Source organism: Phoxinus phoxinus (assembly GCF_949152265.1).
Source record: "Phoxinus phoxinus genome assembly, chromosome: 21".
NCBI classification, from domain to species: domain Eukaryota; kingdom Metazoa; phylum Chordata; class Actinopteri; order Cypriniformes; family Leuciscidae; genus Phoxinus; species Phoxinus phoxinus.
The window spans coordinates 27,016,386-27,034,306 of record NC_136896.1 but is presented as its reverse complement, the minus strand read 5'-3'; the positions used below and the strand labels follow the sequence as shown (position 1 = coordinate 27,034,306).

Genomic DNA, 17,921 nt, shown 5'->3' with positions numbered 1-17,921 from the left:
TCTCTTTATATGACAGCCTGAGAAAAATGATGTCCTCACAATGTGTTTCAGTGTGTTATTACAAATAAAATAATGGGCTCAAACTATGGAACATGCTTACAAAATCCTTTACTGTTATTTTAGGTAAATATGTCAATATATTCACTCACCGGCTACTATACTGTATTTGTTCAACTGCTCATTATCACAAATATCTAATCAGCCAATCACATGACAGCAACTCAAAGCAGCATGTAGACATGGTCAAGTCGATCTGCTGAAGTTCAAACTGGGCATCAGAATGGGAAAGAGATGTGATTTAAGTGGCTTTGAATGTGACATGGCTGTTGGTGGCAGACGAGTATTTCAGAAACTGCTGATCTACTGGGATTTTCACCAGAGAATGGTTTGAAAAAGAAAATGTCCAGTGAGTTGCAGTTCTGTGGGCGAAAGCGCCAGAGGAGAATGACCAGACTAGCTCGAGCTGATAGAAAGGCAACAGTAACTCAAATAACCACTTCAGAACAGGAAACTGAGGCTACAGTTCGCACGGCCTCACCAAAACTGAACAATAGAAGATCAGTAGAAGTTTGCCTGGTCTGATGAGTTTTGATTTCTGCTGCGACATTCAGATGGTAGGGTCAGAATTTGACGTAAGCAACATGAAAGCATGCATCCTGCCTTGTATCAATGGTTCAGGCTGATGGTGGTGTAATGGTGTGTGAGATATTTTCTTGCTATCATGACAATATGGACCAGAATCTCTGAGGAATGTTTCCGGCACCTTGTTTCTATGTCACGAAGAATGAGTTTTGAAGGCAAAAGGGATCCAAACATTGTACCGATAATGTCACAAAGCTCAAATCATCTCAAACTGGTTTCTTGAACATGACAGTGAGTTCACTATTACTCAAATGGCCTCCACAGTCACCAGATCTCAGTCCAATAGAGCGACTTTAGGATGTGGTGGAACAGGAGATCCACATCATGGATGAGCAGCCGATCTTTAGCAACTGCGTGATGCTATCATGACAATATGGACCAGAATCTCTGAGGAATGTTTCCAGCACCTTGTTTCTATGTCACCAAGAATGAGTTTTGAAGGCAAAAGGGATCCAACCGGTACAATAAAGGTTTAACTAATAAAGTGGCTAACAGAGTTTCCTGTTCATGAATGGGGGTTTGGGGGTTTAATTATTTTGCCATTTTCCAAAGAATCAAAACCCATCCATGAACAGGAAGCTCTGTTAGCCACTTTATTAGTTACACCTTTTTGAAAGAGTTTTGGCTTTTCCTTGTTAATAACACAGAACTAAGTGTAGAGTTCAGTGAAGAGTGTGCTGTAGAGTATTTCATGACTCTTTTTAGTGTCATTGACATAAGTTACGTAGCTGGTTTTGCAAAACTAGGTTTGCAATGACCTAAATTCGGGAAAACCTTGAAAAAAAGGTAACTTATGTAACTTGTTACACCTCTTTTTTTTTGGATGGTACATAAGGCAGCAAAACATTTGTAAAGGTGACCTACAAATTGCCATTTTGAGGTAAAACAATTAAAGGAATAGTTCACTTAAAAATGAAAATTCTGTCATACTTTACTCACCCTCAAGTTATTTCAAACCTGTATGAATTTCTTTCTCCTGCTAATGACAAAAAAAGATATTTTGAAGAATGTCGGTAACCACAGTTGATGAGCCCCATTGCTTCCACAGTATTTTTTTTCCAACTATGGAAGTCATCAACTGTGTTTGAAAAAATCGTACCGACCACAAACTTCTGAATGTTATATATGGTCAAAATTATTACACTGCTGACTGGAATACTGGATTCTGATTGGTCAATTTGTATGACTTTCATGTCTTTCTTATTAACGCTGTTGTGCACACAATATATATATTTTTATCAATTCAACATTAATTTATTTTAGTAAGCGTCCATGTAATTAAGAGACTAGCTGACTGTTCATTATCTGTTACTATAATGGAAAACTAACAACAAGAGATATTGTGATGTCATTGTATACATTAAAATTATTTTTATGGCCAGTTTGCAAACAAACTGTTTAATCTTCCAATGCTTTATTTGCAACGTTACTAATACAAGTTAAGGAAAGCAGATCTGATATCAAGCTAACTAAGCCTAATCTCAGCTCATTAGATCTTGACTGTTGTAGGCTGACGACGAGCAGCAGACGATCCTTGACACACAAATGGTGATCCTTTTCGGGTGTTTGTTTGGGAATGAGGGGTATCAGACAACTCTGTGTTTTGGCTCAAAGGTGATGCTGATGAATTGCTGACGTTGTCTTGAATATATCAGGGTCAAAAATTCAAGACTTTGCTGTTAGCCTGAGGCCTGGTATCTCCGTGCACCACTGCTCTGCTCCAAGCCAAGATCACTCAATAAATACATGACCGCACTTTTGTTCTCGTTTGCATGTGCATCAGACACACACATTTGCCTATATTAAAACATTGAGTGTGTGGTATTTTATCAATCAACATCCAATTAAATGAATGGCGAGTGTGGTAAATTTAGCATTGCTGTGTGTGTCGGCTCCTCATTGTGAACTGAAACGTGCCAAGCTGAGCTCTCTCCCTTCAAGAGAGGATATCCTGATAATCACTTTTACTTAATCCTGGATTTACAAAGCCAGGTACATTACATTCCGTATGCCTGCTACTGTACCTGATCCTTTCTTTGATAGAAAAGAAAAAGGAGACAGATCCCTTTATTTGTCTGGCAGACTGACAGATCCCACCGGTGTAAATAGATCCTGGGTGTGCGGCATCATTCCTGGGTGCAGAAAGGGCAATAAGGCTAATAATAGCCGATTCAGAGAATCTCTCTTCTTACTTGGAGAGCTTGAGAGCTATGGGTTTAAGAAAGGCAATGCTTCAAAGAATTTGCGTTTGGGTGGTTGGCATATAATTTGTTAACTTTTTGTATTTAATATCTTGATTTTAAGCATTTAAGTGTAAGCATATTAAAGGAACTGTCTGATTTTAATCATGACTTTGGCTTTCAGTGTGTGTGTGCATGTGTGTGTCTGTGTGTATATATATATATATATATATATATATATATATATATATATATATATATATATATTATATTGAGCAGCAAATCAGCATTTTAGAATGATTTCTGAAGGATCATGTTACACTGATTATGTGTAATTGAATAATATTTTTTTTCCACAAACATACGGTTTTCACGGATATGAAGATCTGAGCATGTCCAAGGACTGCAACTTCTCTCCCTGTGCACACACTGAGCACAATGAACACACAAGCGCTGGTGAGGGTGATGGTGCATTAGATCAGAAACACCATCGGTCTAATCGACAAACTGATGTGACAAATATTATGTCATGTATCAACACTTTCTCCACGGGAGAAACAGGGGCATTTGGCTCTGACTGGATTGTCTAACATAAAATGATCAGGGTGGGGATTTGCAGGTTAAGAAAGCTTAGTGGTTTAATGTCATGACGTCACTTTCATTAGCGGCCGCTTTGATCCCTTCAGCCTGTAAGCCACTATTCTCTGGAGGAGACCAGCACTGGAGGATGCTCCTGTCTGAAGCGGGCCACTGACACGCTTCACTTTCCATCCTGTACATCACACAAGTAATGAATCTGTGAGCGGACGAGCACAGAAGCGCACTTCAAAATGGCAGACAAGGATAGTGTGGAAAAGTACTTGGAGAATAACCCACAGTTCGCCAAAGAGTATTTTGAGAAGAATATCCGATGCGAGGCCCTCGCCGCCGCTTTCGCCGAGAAACTTGAAATCAAAGATCCGACCTCGTTCAAGGATGTCAGCCAAATCCAGGAGGCCACCATCATCTTCGACATGGTCCAAGACATGCATTCGCAGCCCATTATGGAAAAGGCCATGCACAAGGTCCTGCAGAGGATATGTATGCTGGTGAACGCCGACCGCTGCAGCTATTTCATAAACCGAGCGAGAAATGGCATCCCTGAGCTCGCTACGTGTCTTTTCGACATCACCCCTACCTCGAAATACGAGGCCAACCTGGTCAACCCTCAGTCTGAAATTGTGTTCCCTACTGACATTGGCATAGTTGGCCAAATAGCAACCACCAAAAAACCAGCAAATGTTCCCGATGTCAAACAGGTGAGTAAAAGAAGTAAAGCTGTCTTTCATTGCTCCCCTAGTTATTCTTTTCTTTAAAACTTAATTACACTCTGTAAATAACAAACATATGTGTTAAACACAAACACAATAAATCCAGGCAGCATACATTGAAATTTAAATTAAAAACAAAAAATGAATAGATAACAAAATATACAAAAAATGTTAGCACATAAAACACTGTCCTACATGGAATGTTGTTTTTTTCTGAAATGTTTGTGTTTTAAATGTTACTAACTTTTTCAGAACGTTCAGAGAACATTCAAAAGTAACGTTCCCATAATGTTTGCAAAATTATCAAATGGAATATTCCTTTAACGCCTGAATAACCAAGAAAAACGTTTTTAATACTTAAAAAAAAAAAACATTTTGAAACAAGGTTTTCATAACTCAATGAGTACATTATAGCAAACCGTTCTTAGAACAATATAATTAATATATATTGCTGCTACTTCAGAGAGTTCAAGGCATTCTTTTTTCAGCTCCTTTAAGGATTGAAATACATTTTTCAAGTCAATTTTTAAATGCCACAAATCTTGTAGCAGCTTTTTGTGTGTAAAAACTTCCAAAAATTCAACCTCTTTGTTTTGCATAAAAACCCTCATATTTTTTTTATGTCCAGCCACTGTAATTCCCTGAAAACCGCTGTTTTTAAATAGCATTTTTGCAATATGTAAATTGTGTTTAAAATTGAAGAACACATATTTTAAAAGGCCATTAAGCAGTGTTTTATATTCCTAATAGATGATGATGTATGCAGATAATACACCATAAACATATTATGTGGTAACATCTAAAAAAAGGTGTTTTTATTGTAGTCAAAAATATCATTATAATATTAATATGTCTTAATCAACTATTAGGTTACAGCAGTGAAAGTCATTATTAGTTCATGGAGAAAGAGCTCTCCTCCTGCTTTACACACGTTCGTTTATGAAAAGACTGCATGTGTTTAGGCAAAAGATCTTCTCTTACCTGAAAGTCGACCGCTAGTTTGACAAAATTAAACTTTTTCTGTCCCATGGTTATTAAGGCTCAGGCAACCCCCTGCAGAAAAGCAGCTTATTTTCTGTATTCCTGGTAGCCTGCACTTGTTCACTTATAATTGAGATTCATAATTTAAAATGAAGGACAATGTAAAAGTGATTTTATCACTCTTAATGTGATTTCTAAATAAGTGTTTAGTACTTCACTAAGAGACATGACACACATTGACTTCCTCCAACAGATATTAAATGTATTGTGTAAAAATTAACATAATTAAAGATACTTTCATCTGCTATATAGCCTACTAGCATGGTGTTTAATCATGGCACATATACTGGTGCAACCTCAGCTTAAGTGTTCGAGACAGGGTTAAATGTATTAACCTTCATAACATGCCTAAGTGTAAATTTAGGCAGAATTAGGACCGTTTCACACCAAGGAGGACGATACCTAAAAAGATAACGATAAAGATATCGTTCTAAAAATCGTTCTCAATATTAAAGAATAGCACATCACAGCTATAACGATAATAACTGCACAGAGAATCGCTGGAATCACTATTAGAACGATTGTATCCAGCTGATGGACGATAAAAACATTGACACGCACGTGCTAAGAATAAACAGAATGATATCGTTCGCTGGTGTGATGGCTAATATAGTTATAGTTAAATCGTTCTTGGGGTGAACCTTTAAGAACTCAGGGACAAGAAAAACAAATAAAAAATGTATCATTAAGTTAATTAAGTTGTTAATGTAGTTATTCAAAACGCTGTAGGTTATTCAGCAGTTTAAAAACATGCATATGTAGCCTAATAATATTAATTATTCAAAATACCTTCACTTTATTTGTGTCATATTTTAAAATATCACCAAATGATTCCCTGAAACAGCTTTAGCATTATACATTTCTGTGGAAATAAATATTTAAATAATTTTCATATGAATGCCAGCCAGATATAGGTTAACTGTCTAAAATGGCGGAATTTATAATTCGTAGTAAGTAGTTTTTAACCAATCTATATTTTAACCAATTTTTCAAACAGCCCGATTGGACATTAACGTATACAACACTTTCCTGTCTTTGTTCCTTAGAATTCCAGATTCAGTGACTTTGTGGACAAGCAGACAGGATACACCACTAAAAACATGCTGACTGCACCTCTCATGAGCGGGAAAGACGTACTTGGTGTGGTTATGGCAATAAATAAAGTGGGAGGAAATGAATTCTCCAAAGCAGACGAAGACGTAAGTATGCTATCTACTTGAAATATGACATCAATGTGAAAATCTTTTTTTTTTTCTTTTTTTTTTTTCTTTTTTTATCACAATGGGTATAAAGATGTAAAGCAGAAATCATTGTGATACTGACCTCAAAATTTGTGCTGAATCGGCATGACCAGATTGTTATGGTTTCGGAGTGCGGTCACATTTACCATATGCTCGGCAAAAATTCGATTATGGGAGGCACTTCCGGTTTGACGAAGTTCCACTCAAATACAAAACAAATCATTTCATAAAGTTGCGCAACAAACAATCAGTCAGTTTGACTGAATGTGCGGTAAAGTTTTTTCTATAAATTTTCAGCCACTGCATTCTTTCCCTCCTTATAATTTACTTTTTTCCTTTGTATCCCCCTGTATGAAAAAATAAGACTGCACATTTGTGGTCGCTCTCTTAAAGGTGGGGTATGTAATTCTCTTTTTTGGCCATTTTTTCAAAATCACTTAAAATCCTATTCCTAACCCACTTACAGCCACTGAGTTAGAAGCACTGAAATAAAAATTAAGCAATTTAATCATCTGTGGAGCAGGCAGGACTCAAAAAACACCAGCCAATCATTTCCAAGACCACCTAGAATCATTGGACAGTAAGTGTGTCCATCAATCGGTCGTACCATTGATTGGTCCATGTTCTTTGAATGGGTGGAGTCAAAGGAAAGAAGGTAGGACCATTTGAGTTGTGTATTTTCAAAATCTACCGGCCGTTTGGCAAATCACATACCCCACCTTTAATGTACGATAGATCCCATGAATAATTCATTGAAATGCACTCAGAATCTCTTGTTTTTCTCCCCAAATCCTCAAGTCTCTTTCCAGGTTTGTTTTCACAACGATGCTTTAAAACATAATTACCTTATCTCCCCTTTTCACTTCTAATCCCTATTAGCAGGGTTTACTGAAATGTTTCTAAAGCAATATTTATTGTCCCTCAAAATGACAGAAATCACTTTGAAATTGTATCACTCAATGTTCCAGTTAATGAACATTATTGTATAAGGCAACGTACGTTGCATAATACAGACTCATCTGGAAAACATCTGCTGTGTGCAAACATAAGCATCTTTAAAAGTCAGTTTTACATTCTAAATCATAAACATCATGAAGAAGTTTTCTAAATGTCTATTTAACATCAGACAGGAAATGTCTTAAGAGACGTTTTAGCAAACACTCTAAAAAAATACATCTTGCAGATGAAAAAACGCACATCAAATAGACGTCTCCGAGATGTTTGTGTGCTATCATCAGGGGATGCTGTGGTAATTTGTTAACGCTTTTACTCTTCGTCATGGGCCGTAGGAAAAATGTGGATTGGAATCTACGCGATCGGAAGTTCTCCACGCAGATTTTGCTCGTATTCAAGTTGGTCACACACTGACCAACAGAAAGCTTTTGAAGCGTTTTGAATAATGTGTGAGCATTGCTTCATACGTCTCTGCTAACTGACAATGGGCATCCAATTGACCTTTATATTCGTTGAAATTACGGCAATGTGACCGTACCTAAAAAGTCACCATGAAATAGAAGTTGCCATAGTCTTATCTTCCATATTGTGATGAGTGAAACGACTTTTCGAACAAGAAAAAATGTACGGCGGGACTTGATTTTGTCCATCGGGAATTGATTCGATGATTGTGGTTTGCTATTGGTCGATCTCATGTGAGTGACAGGTTGTCCCGTCCTCATGCCAGTAATCAAGTCATCAGAGAAGAGACGTCGCTGCAAGAGGGAGGGGAAGTTATTTGGATTAAAGATTATGAGGGCAGGGCACATTAATTTATATACAATAATGATTATTTATGACCAACACTGCAATATTCCATGAAATGGATTAAATTTTGATTTCATGTTGACTAAGTAAATGTGTTACAAATGTTTTTCAGCTCTTCTCCAAGTACATCACTTTCGCCACAGTCATCGCCCTACAGCACTACACTGCATACATGTATAATGTGGAATCCAGAAGAAGCCAGGTAATGCTGTGGACTACAGCACCTAATGATGTTTGACTGTTTTCAATCTTGATTCTGACTGTAAAGCGCCACCACAGGTTCTTCTATGGTCTGCCAGCAAAGTGTTTGAAGAGTTGACGGACATCGAGCGACAGTTTCACAAGGCCCTGTACACCGTCAGGACCTACCTCCTGTGTGAGAGGTACTCTGTCGGCCTCCTGGACATGACCAAAGAAAAGGTTTGTGACATCTGGTGAACATCCTCCATTTGGTCATTGATCAGAGGTTCATAAAACGCTCGACTTTGCTTTGATTGTTTAGGAGTTCTATGATGAGTGGCCGGTTAAATTGGGAGACGTGGAGCCATACAAAGGCCCGAAGACGCCTGACGGCAGGGTAACACATTTCTTTCTCTTCGGTAAACAAGTCAGTATTACTGGCTATGGCTAGTAGTATTATTATAACTTTTTGTTTCTTCTAACAGGAAGTCATCTTCTACAAGATCATTGATTATCTGCTAGAAGGCAAAGAAGAGATCAAAGTCATACCGTAAGCATAATTATTTAATACATTAAAAGAACATTATTTACTCATATTATGAAAAATCACAGGCCAAAAGTTATGTATTCTGTCACACACATGGGCAAAACTATTTGGACACCATTTTCTAACGAGCTTGGCTAATCATGTAATATCTGCGAGATCAAATCTTGTACAGATGTGCACAACCAGACCAGACACCTTTGGGATGAACTGTAGAGATCGACCAATGTTGGTGTAATGCATTACTAAGTAATTAATTACTATAATTGAATTACTTTTCCCTTGAAAAAGTAAAGTATGTTATTGCTCTTCATTTTTACTTCTATTACTTCTTATGTACAGTAAATACTGTATATGCTATAGATCAAATTCTATATAAAACAATAGTGTATTTAACATTGTCTGATGTTAAAATACGTTTGTAATGTAACCGTCTCCCTTTAAATGCTTTGGTCACTTCAAGAATAATTTATGAAATTTTATATAATTTATTTGCAGTTCCACGTTTATGCTTGTATTGTTCAACTAGAAAGTAATTTATAATAATTAATTCATTACTTTTTAGAGAGTAATTAGTAAAGTAATCAAAATACACCGTTGAAGGTTGATCACCGAGCTTATGATTCAATTTCATATTTAAATCCGCTTGAGCTTCTAACGGATGCTGTAGTGACGCGATGGCTTTACCAATTAGCGATTTGGACTTTTATTTAGAAGGTGGCACTTATTCCGCCATATTGTGCGTTACACTTTCTCCCATTCATAGTAATAAAAGTGCACAGTCTTTGCATATCTAAAGTCTTTGTTACAACACAGTTTAGAGACAAGGATTACCAACCAAAACGCTCAAATCTCTTGAGTGAATGGCCTTACATTAAACTGTACTTTTAAACAAATGATTACATTTATGCGCAGTTGATAGACTCTCGTGTCATTTATTTCTGTTCTTCATTTGAAAACATTAGACTGTTGCTGCTGTTGTTATTTAAAAATTGCTTTTTTAATTGTTGTGATATGCTGAAATTAAGCAAAAACAAAAGTAGAACATTTAAATATCGGTTCTGCATATCAGTTATCGAACATACAAATAATCAACATTGGTTATAAAAAACAATATCAGTTGATATCTAATGAACTTAAACCAAGTGTCGTCCAGTCAAAACTGTTCGGAAGGACTAACTCACTATTAATGACTATAGTTTTAAAGTGAAATAATCAACAGGTGTTTGTTTGTCTACATACTTTTGCCCATATAACATACTACATTGCCAGGCTCACTTATTGAATGTTACTGCTTCCAGGGGTCCTCCTGTTGACCACTGGGCACTTGTTAGCGGCCTCCCCACCTATGTGGCTGAAAACGGCTTTGTAAGTCCAAAGCATTTTCTTTAACAAAATCAATAACTATGCAGCTGTGAAAGTACATTATCCTAAAACCATGTTTGATAATGTTAGTGTGGCTGGAAATGGATAGAGCTGTGCCCTTGAGCAAGCACTTAGACTAAAGTTGTTTTATAACCAGGTTAAATAACCACTTACCCCAAGTTAAATGAGATACTTAATGGGTTAAACTTACCACCTTCTTGCCTATGTTGATGGGGGAAATCTTGTGTTATTTCTCTTTCTGCAGATTTGCAACATGATGAATGTTGCTGCTGACGATTACTTCACATTCCAGGTACTGTAAGCCATCCCAGGATAAATCCCTCTCAGAGCTCATATTATTCCTAATCCACACCTAAAATAGACACAAACCTGTTACCTTCGAAATAGATTTAAACTGAGCTGGAAAACATTTTGGTCTTAATTTTGATTAGTTTATCAGCAAGGTGGTTGTAAGAATTTTTTTCAATGATCACACTGTTAACAAACCTGTTTTAATTTGACTTTTTTTGTTTGCAACTTTTTAGAAAGAACCTGTGGACGAGTCGGGCTTCGTCATCAAAAACGTCTTGTCCCTTCCCATTGTCAACAAGAAAGAAGAAATTGTGGGTATTGCCACTTTCTTTAATCGAAAAGATGGCAAGCCATTCGACGAGCAGGATGAACAAATTACTGAAGTGAGTCTTTAGATGCTGAGTAGCTAGATGCATTCATTTGGCTCCATGAATCTTGTGCAGCAACACTAAAGTCTGTTTGTTGGACTTTGTTTCAGGCCCTGACACAGTTCTTAGGATGGTCTGTACTGAATTGTGACACATATGACAGACTGAACCGGATGGAGTGGAAAAAAGAAATTGCACAGGAAATGGTCTTGTACCAGACCAAAGCCACTCCAGTTGAAGTCCAACAGATTCTGGTGAGGCATCGTAGTGTAAGAAACTGCAATCTGTTTTATTGTGTTGACTAAACATTTGTTTTTGTCTTGTTAGAACACGAAGGAGAAGTTTGACCAAGAACCTGAGGACTGTGATCAGAAAGAAATGTACAAACTCTTGGTATGATTTCCCCCCCATCTGAACCAATATACTCCTAGTGAACATATTATTGATCTGATATGTTCAATGATATGTTTGATTTTTAATGTATCTACCTGTATTTTTACACACAGAGATCCACCATTCCAGAGGCCAAAGATGTCGATCTCCTATTATTTAGTTTTAGTGACTTTCCTCTCTCTGAGGTTGAACTTATCAAGTGTGGCATTCGTTGTTTCTTTGAACTTGGAGTGGTGGAGAAGTTCAAAGTGCCAGCAGAGGTGAGACTGGACTTTACAAGCATTTGCACGTTGACTTTGAGCGCACAAAATGTCAGCGGACACTGCAGCGGTCGTGATATGGCGCCATGATTTGCAGCATCTTTAAAAAAAAAACATAAATTAAACATAATAAATGTTGTAGCGAATAATAAATGCAAAATGAAAACATATACAATCTACTCCACTTTCCCGCAATGCAGCAGATTTAAAGTTTGTGTTCTTTCATTTCAGAAAAGAGGTCACGCCGTGACTTATCGTTATTTTTTTGGTCTACCAAACTTGAACTTTGCGAAATGCGACACTTCTTCACATGAGCTTGCGTTTTCGGTCTCCAGCATTCATAAGCGTATGAATGGAATGAAAAGTGTCGTGTGAAAGCTGATTTTCCAAGTAGCACTCATCTTATTACTTAAGCCTATGTTTATTTGGCAGGTGATTAGCCATACATAGAAAGCTCAGCAGATTTCCACAGAAATCAAATGTCCACCTTTCACAAAGTTTTACATATTCCCCAGCCATTGCAAAAATCTGGACCTGACCTGAACATAATACAAATTTGAATGCAACAGTTTGGCAACACGTGTATGATTTTGTGAAATCAATAGCATGGCATGTTCCTTCACTTTTGGGATGAAACTTTTTTGGACTTAAATGTCGTCTTACACCAGGTCCTAACCAGATGGATGTACACCGTACGAAAGGGCTACAGAGATATCACCTACCATAACTGGAGGCATGGCTTTAATGTGGGCCAGACCATGTTCTGTCTCCTGCAAGTGAGTTTTTTTAGTCCACACATCATGTTATTTATCATTAAAGAGGTCATAATATTAAATATTTTTTGCTTGGCTAACAGACCGGAAAGCTGAGAAGATATTACACAGACCTTGATGCCTTTGCAATGGTAGCAGCTGCATTCTGTCACGACATTGACCACAGGGGTACCAACAATCTCTACCAGACAAAGTAATTTAATATATATATATTTGTTACTACTAATATTTTACAATAAAGCAAGGAAGACATTTGCTCACAATTCATTTCCAATGTAGGAGCGGATCACCTCTGGCCAAGCTTCATGGCTCCTCCATCTTGGAAAGGCACCATCTTGAATACAGCAAGACGCTGATGGCAGAAGAGGTTTGTTAGGATACAAAGCACAAGTGTTCCAGAGTTTAATGCAATAACCAGGCCAACGTTATTCTTTGCTCTTTTACAGAATGTAAATATTTTCCAAAGTCTGCAGAAACGCCAGTTTGAGACAGTCCAGCACTTGCATGATGTCTGCATCATTGCGACTGACTTGGCCTTGTATTTCAAGTAAGCGCTCGAGAGCATATCTTCACCTCAAGTAGAGCCACTCTTGAACATATCATACTGATGATGGTCCTGTTTTCTTCCCCAACACAGAAAAAGGACAATGTTCCAGAAGATTGTTGATGCCACCGAACCAATGTCTGATGAGAAGGAAGCGGTCGCCTATGTGGCCAACAACCCCATTAGGAAGGAAATCATTATGTAAGCATCACTTCTCATTGAAACCCTAATACTTGAGAAAATATTGAATTGAGCTTTTGAAGACGTGTTGTTTGTTTCCAAACAGGGCAATGATGATGACCGGTTGTGACTTGTCTGCCATTACCAAGCCATGGGAGGTCCAGAGCAAAGTATGTGCAACTGTGGTAATTCATGGTCAGGATTATCCAGTCCATGGGTTATTGTGAACTAATGGTGCTTTTTTCTCTCTGAAGGTGGCTCTCATGGTGGCAGCTGAATTCTGGGAGCAGGGAGATCTAGAAAGGAGTGTGCTAGATCAACAACCCATTGTGAGATTATGAAGATCAATTTCACCTAGTTTTGCTTTTCAATTGGTTGCATTGTAATATCACTAGTGCCTGAATGAGAATACATTTCTTTTGAATCTCTTCTCAGCCCATGATGGACAGGAACAAGTCGGATGAACTTCCGAAGATGCAGTGTGGTTTCATTGACTTTGTGTGCTCGTTTGTGTACAAGGTAAATCCATCAAACTGTCAAGCTGGAATCAATTTGTTTTTTTGCACAGACATCCCTGTAAGCAGAAAATGGGACAACTGTCTATAATGGCCTTTCCTGGAATGTCAGCACAACTTTGCTATAATGTTCTGCCAGGGAATGATGTATCGGCAATAACTGGTGGGCTTGTGAATGCTTGCAATAAAAGGCCTCTTTTCTCATACAGGAATTTTCAAGGTTCCACAAAGAGATTACTCCCATGTTTGATGGCCTGAACAACAACAGGGTCCACTGGAAGGAACGGGCTGATATTTGGCAAGCAAAAGTGGACGCTATCGAGAACGAACGAAAGCGACTAGAAGAGGAGCAGGCTAAAAAAAGTATGTTGTCCTTATTTGGCACTTTTATAGACAGGGATAGTAGATAAATGAAAGGAAATAAGGGAACTGGGTCAGAAAATGGCAAGAATTGCCTTCTAAAGTAAAGCTAGCTGTGATTTTGGACTGAAAGTCTCTCTATCACAGCCCCGTTTTCATCTGCATAAAATTTAACAATTTGTCTAACCTGACTAAGGTTGAAAGCATGTGTATATGGGATACCCTGTGCTAATCATAGCCTTGGGGGAACAAACGTACATGACATAAATTGTTACATCAACTACTTCAATTTCTCTCATTTAAACCCTGTTTTTTTGCTTTTCTTCACCAAAGCAGGTGGGGATGAAGGAGGGGGAGAGGGAGGAAAGTCCAAAACCTGCACCATATTTTAAACATCATCTGCCAGAAATTCAGAGCCAGAGAAGTCTGGGCCAGCTGGCAATCATGTAGAGGGAGGTGAAATGTGCTCCTAGGATCACTACATTTTCACCAGTTTCCTCCATTTTCTGTCTCATTTCCCTGGACGTACCTTCTCCAAGTGAACACGTAGGCATTCGCCAGAAATGGAAGTACTGTACCTGTCAGATTCTCTTTCTGATGGGGTGCCAGCCTAGAGCACCAGCTAATTTTCACCATATAGGCAATTTCATGCTTTTTCCTAACCGTTGATTTCACCTTGACTGTACCTTTTATCGTCTCACTACACTGGAGGAAGTAATGCATATGCAACTACTACTATTTGCCACACAATGGTGGCCGAAACACAACTCTATACATATGTTGAATGTGCTGTAGATCACAGAGCTTACTTGGAGAATACGGCTTTTGAGTCCATAAAAGTTCTGTCATTATGAATGAATAACTCTCAAAATAGCATAATTCTCAAATGATTCCAGAATTATGTGATGTTTAGCTTCTCTGTAAAATGATCATAGAAGCTTCCAATTTGACTTGATGAATTCACTCCCATTTAAAGGTGAAGTGTGTAATTTCTGTGCCACCAAATGAGTTTCAAAAATACTGTTTTCAAGCAAGTTTCCTGAACACGCCCCCCATCTGTAATTGGTCAATCAAAAAGATAGCCCCACCCCCAAAACAAACGCCATTGGTGTTGCTGTTGCCAGGCTGTTTATTATTTTGATAGCACCTTTTTTTGGGTGAAATTAACTTACAAATTACTTGCTTATAGCTCTTTCTGCATACTAAACAGGAGAGAAAGGATTTTAAAATCCCATAAAACTACACACTTCACCTTTAAACTACCAAAATGCATTTTAATACATATCAGTTGCTTTGTTTAGAGTTGAAGGACCAACTCATTTGAATAAGAGCTTTTAGAAGCTGTGGCCGATGGCTTATTAGCAAGGGATTTGTAAAATGCTCAAAGATCTCATGCTACAAGTCTTTCACACTGACGATGAGTTGTTCAAAGGGCCGATGGCACTGCTAATGCTAAACATCTTGTGCAAAGTTAACCACTTGTTGCATTTGCGTTTGCTTGTCGCAGTTGTGTTTGGATGGATGTGATACAGGACGTTTGGATTCTTAAAAGATACACTTTTCTACTTTTTTGTTCTTTAAGGAAGACGAAGCTGAGAAGGTGAAACGGTCTATTTCAGTGTCAATGGATTATGTATTCAGGAACATTCCAGCTGTGAAGAAACATTTATGACCAGAACTTTGATGTTTGTTCTTTATTCATTTAATGATACCTAAGCATTGCACATAGTTTTCAACCATAATGTATTATCGAAAGTATAACATTGAGTGTATTACATAGAATATCAATTGATAACATAGAGGTATTTGTTTATACCAAACGTTTAAATTACTTTTAAGGGGTATTCTATGGAGACTCAAACAAGAGGTACAAAATGTCAGGGAATATTTAAAGAAAGTCTATCATATGCTGTGACAAGGCAAGAGGGAACGGTCAGTTCTTGAACGTGTGTAAACCTATAAGGAGATTTGAAGAGAGTTTGATGGGGGAGCAGCTCCTGAGATTCACTCAGATTTAATCTTTAAATACCATGCTTATTTAAAGCAGACTGCTGAAGCCTCTAGATATCTCCTCTGGCAGAAGGCACTAACCCAGTTCGTAAGGTCAGAGTCTCCTTTTTCTGATCTTCGGCAGTAGCATTTGAACTAGTAAACGAACTGTTTCTTTCAGGTAGCTGCACACTGATATCGCCTGATGTCTAAAAAGCTCATTCTGCTTTAGGAAATATACTAGGCCCTGATTTGACCAACCAAAAGTGTATATAGCCTATATAAAACGACCACTGAAGAGATTTAGAAAATGTACTAACATAAAATTCTTATGCAACATCCGCTTGTTAGAGAAATCTGTTAAAGGGAAAGTTCACCCAAAAATTACAACACAAAAGAAGATAATTGATCAATGTTGGTAACCACAGTTGATGGAAGCCATCGACTTCCATAGCAGGAAAACTCAATGGAAGTCAATGGTTATCGACAACTGTGGTTACCAACCTTCTTTAAAATATCTTCTAGACGAAAGAAACTCATACAGGTATGTAGCAACATGAGGGTGAGTAAATTATGATAACATTTTCATTTTTAGGTGAACTATCCCTTTAAGGCCTTTAATCCAATAACAGGGGCCATGACAGTTTAACTACACCGGAACTACTAACTGCATTTAAATGTCAAACCCTCTAAATCCAGATCAGACGGTAGAGGCCAAAAGTGAGTAAATCTCATCTCAGGTTTATGGTTTGTACACTTTGTTAGGCTTGTGTATAATAATATGTACTGCATCTTTTGGAGTGAGCATGGAACTGATATCCGATCCTCTTATTTACCGAATACTACCACACATATAAGATACTGTAAATGATGTCATGTGAACAAATAAAAACATTATTCAGAGCTTTCTGGCGTAGTCTTTGACCACATCTGCTGTTAGTTTAAGGTCAGGTGACCGCACAGTCCTGTCAGGTTGCTTAGAGGGCATGTCAGGAAGCTCTCATGACTTTTCTATCATGCAGCGGATTACCTAATAAAGCTGGATCATCCCCAGGAAAAGAGGCTCAGGTAATTGGCTGACAGCCGAGACAAACGACTTTTCTCTTTCAGTGGATCTTATAATAAATATAGAGCAAAACGCTTCATGTTCAACTTTTAGAACTACACCTCATTTGTTATTTTACGTTTTGAGGAAATACAGAAAGGCATCAGAAGCCGATTCGCAAGGGCGTAATAGACATGGATCTCATTGAACAAATGGTTTTCTGCCCCCACCTGACTGATTCTTCACATTGATTGGCTGGCAGCCACCGTCGGGTAAGCTAAGGCCCGGGAGAATTTGACAGTCTACCGTGACCATGAGAGTTTGACGTGAGAGGTATACAAAAGAAAGCCTGTCTATTTCAGAAAGTCAATGGTTGGTGCTAATGCGTTGGTGATTCCCAGGCAAAAGTGACATCAGTCAGTCATTCTGTCAACATTGTCAGATAATACAAACAGTGTCTGATTGTAAACTCACAATCGCTAGTTAAGTTGCTATGGGTTCCTACAATGTTTTTATTGACATTGCTGCGAAAGTAAAATCCAAATATCTATTAATGATAATAAATAATAAAATCTATTAATAATAAATATGAGAGGTAAACATTATGTGCCTCGGGTAAAAGTCGGGTTTTTACGTAAATGGTTGGATTATAATATATAATATATATATATATATATATTAGAGCTTCACAATTAATTGTTAAAAGATTGTGATCAAACATCCATTCCTAAATTACAGCGATTCACCGGTGTCAATTAAAGGGTAACTAAACCCTAAAAAAACTTTTTTTAGTTTATGATCTGTGAGACTGGGGCTTTATTAATGCTGTTCATTGATTAAAGTAATTTTTTTGACATTTGGGTATAAAGTGTTTTAATTCTACAATATATGGTGTAAAAACATCTTCAGGTTGAACGG

At 37.7% G+C, this 17,921-nt stretch overlaps 1 protein-coding gene across 2 annotated transcripts; it reads left to right on the top strand.

The window, feature by feature from the left end:
- Nucleotides 1–3,518: 3,518 nt before the first annotated feature.
- On the top strand, nucleotides 3,519–16,862 carry pde6c (phosphodiesterase 6C, cGMP-specific, cone, alpha prime). Of its 2 annotated transcripts, XR_013795790.1 has the most exons (23): nucleotides 3,519–4,120; nucleotides 6,220–6,372; nucleotides 8,288–8,377; nucleotides 8,455–8,595; nucleotides 8,678–8,752; nucleotides 8,841–8,905; nucleotides 10,201–10,267; nucleotides 10,530–10,577; nucleotides 10,810–10,959; nucleotides 11,055–11,198; nucleotides 11,272–11,337; nucleotides 11,451–11,597; nucleotides 12,266–12,373; nucleotides 12,454–12,563; nucleotides 12,650–12,737; nucleotides 12,817–12,917; nucleotides 13,008–13,115; nucleotides 13,201–13,264; nucleotides 13,349–13,423; nucleotides 13,530–13,613; nucleotides 13,819–13,972; nucleotides 14,303–16,385; nucleotides 16,432–16,862. XR_013795790.1 is itself a non-coding variant. In XM_079596245.1 (22 exons), the coding sequence occupies exons 1-22, from the start codon at nucleotides 3,653–3,655 to the stop codon at nucleotides 14,359–14,361; spliced, it is 2,565 nt and encodes an 854-aa protein (XP_079452371.1). In that variant the 5' UTR covers nucleotides 3,519–3,652; the 3' UTR covers nucleotides 14,362–16,862. The 2 variants fall into 2 exon arrangements, 1 of the variants encoding a protein (XP_079452371.1); XM_079596245.1 differs by having other exon boundaries at nucleotides 14,303–16,862.
- Nucleotides 16,863–17,921: the final 1,059 nt, after the last annotated feature.

Coding starts and splice junctions, on each gene's coding strand:
- pde6c (XM_079596245.1), top strand. CDS start 3,653: ATGGCAGACAAGGATAGTGTGGAAAAGTACTTGGAGAATAACCCACAG. Junction 11,598..12,265: donor AGTTCAAAGTGCCAGCAGAG/GTGAGACTGGAC, acceptor GTCTTACACCAG/GTCCTAACCAGATGGATGTA. Junction 12,374..12,453: donor CCATGTTCTGTCTCCTGCAA/GTGAGTTTTTTT, acceptor CTTGGCTAACAG/ACCGGAAAGCTGAGAAGATA.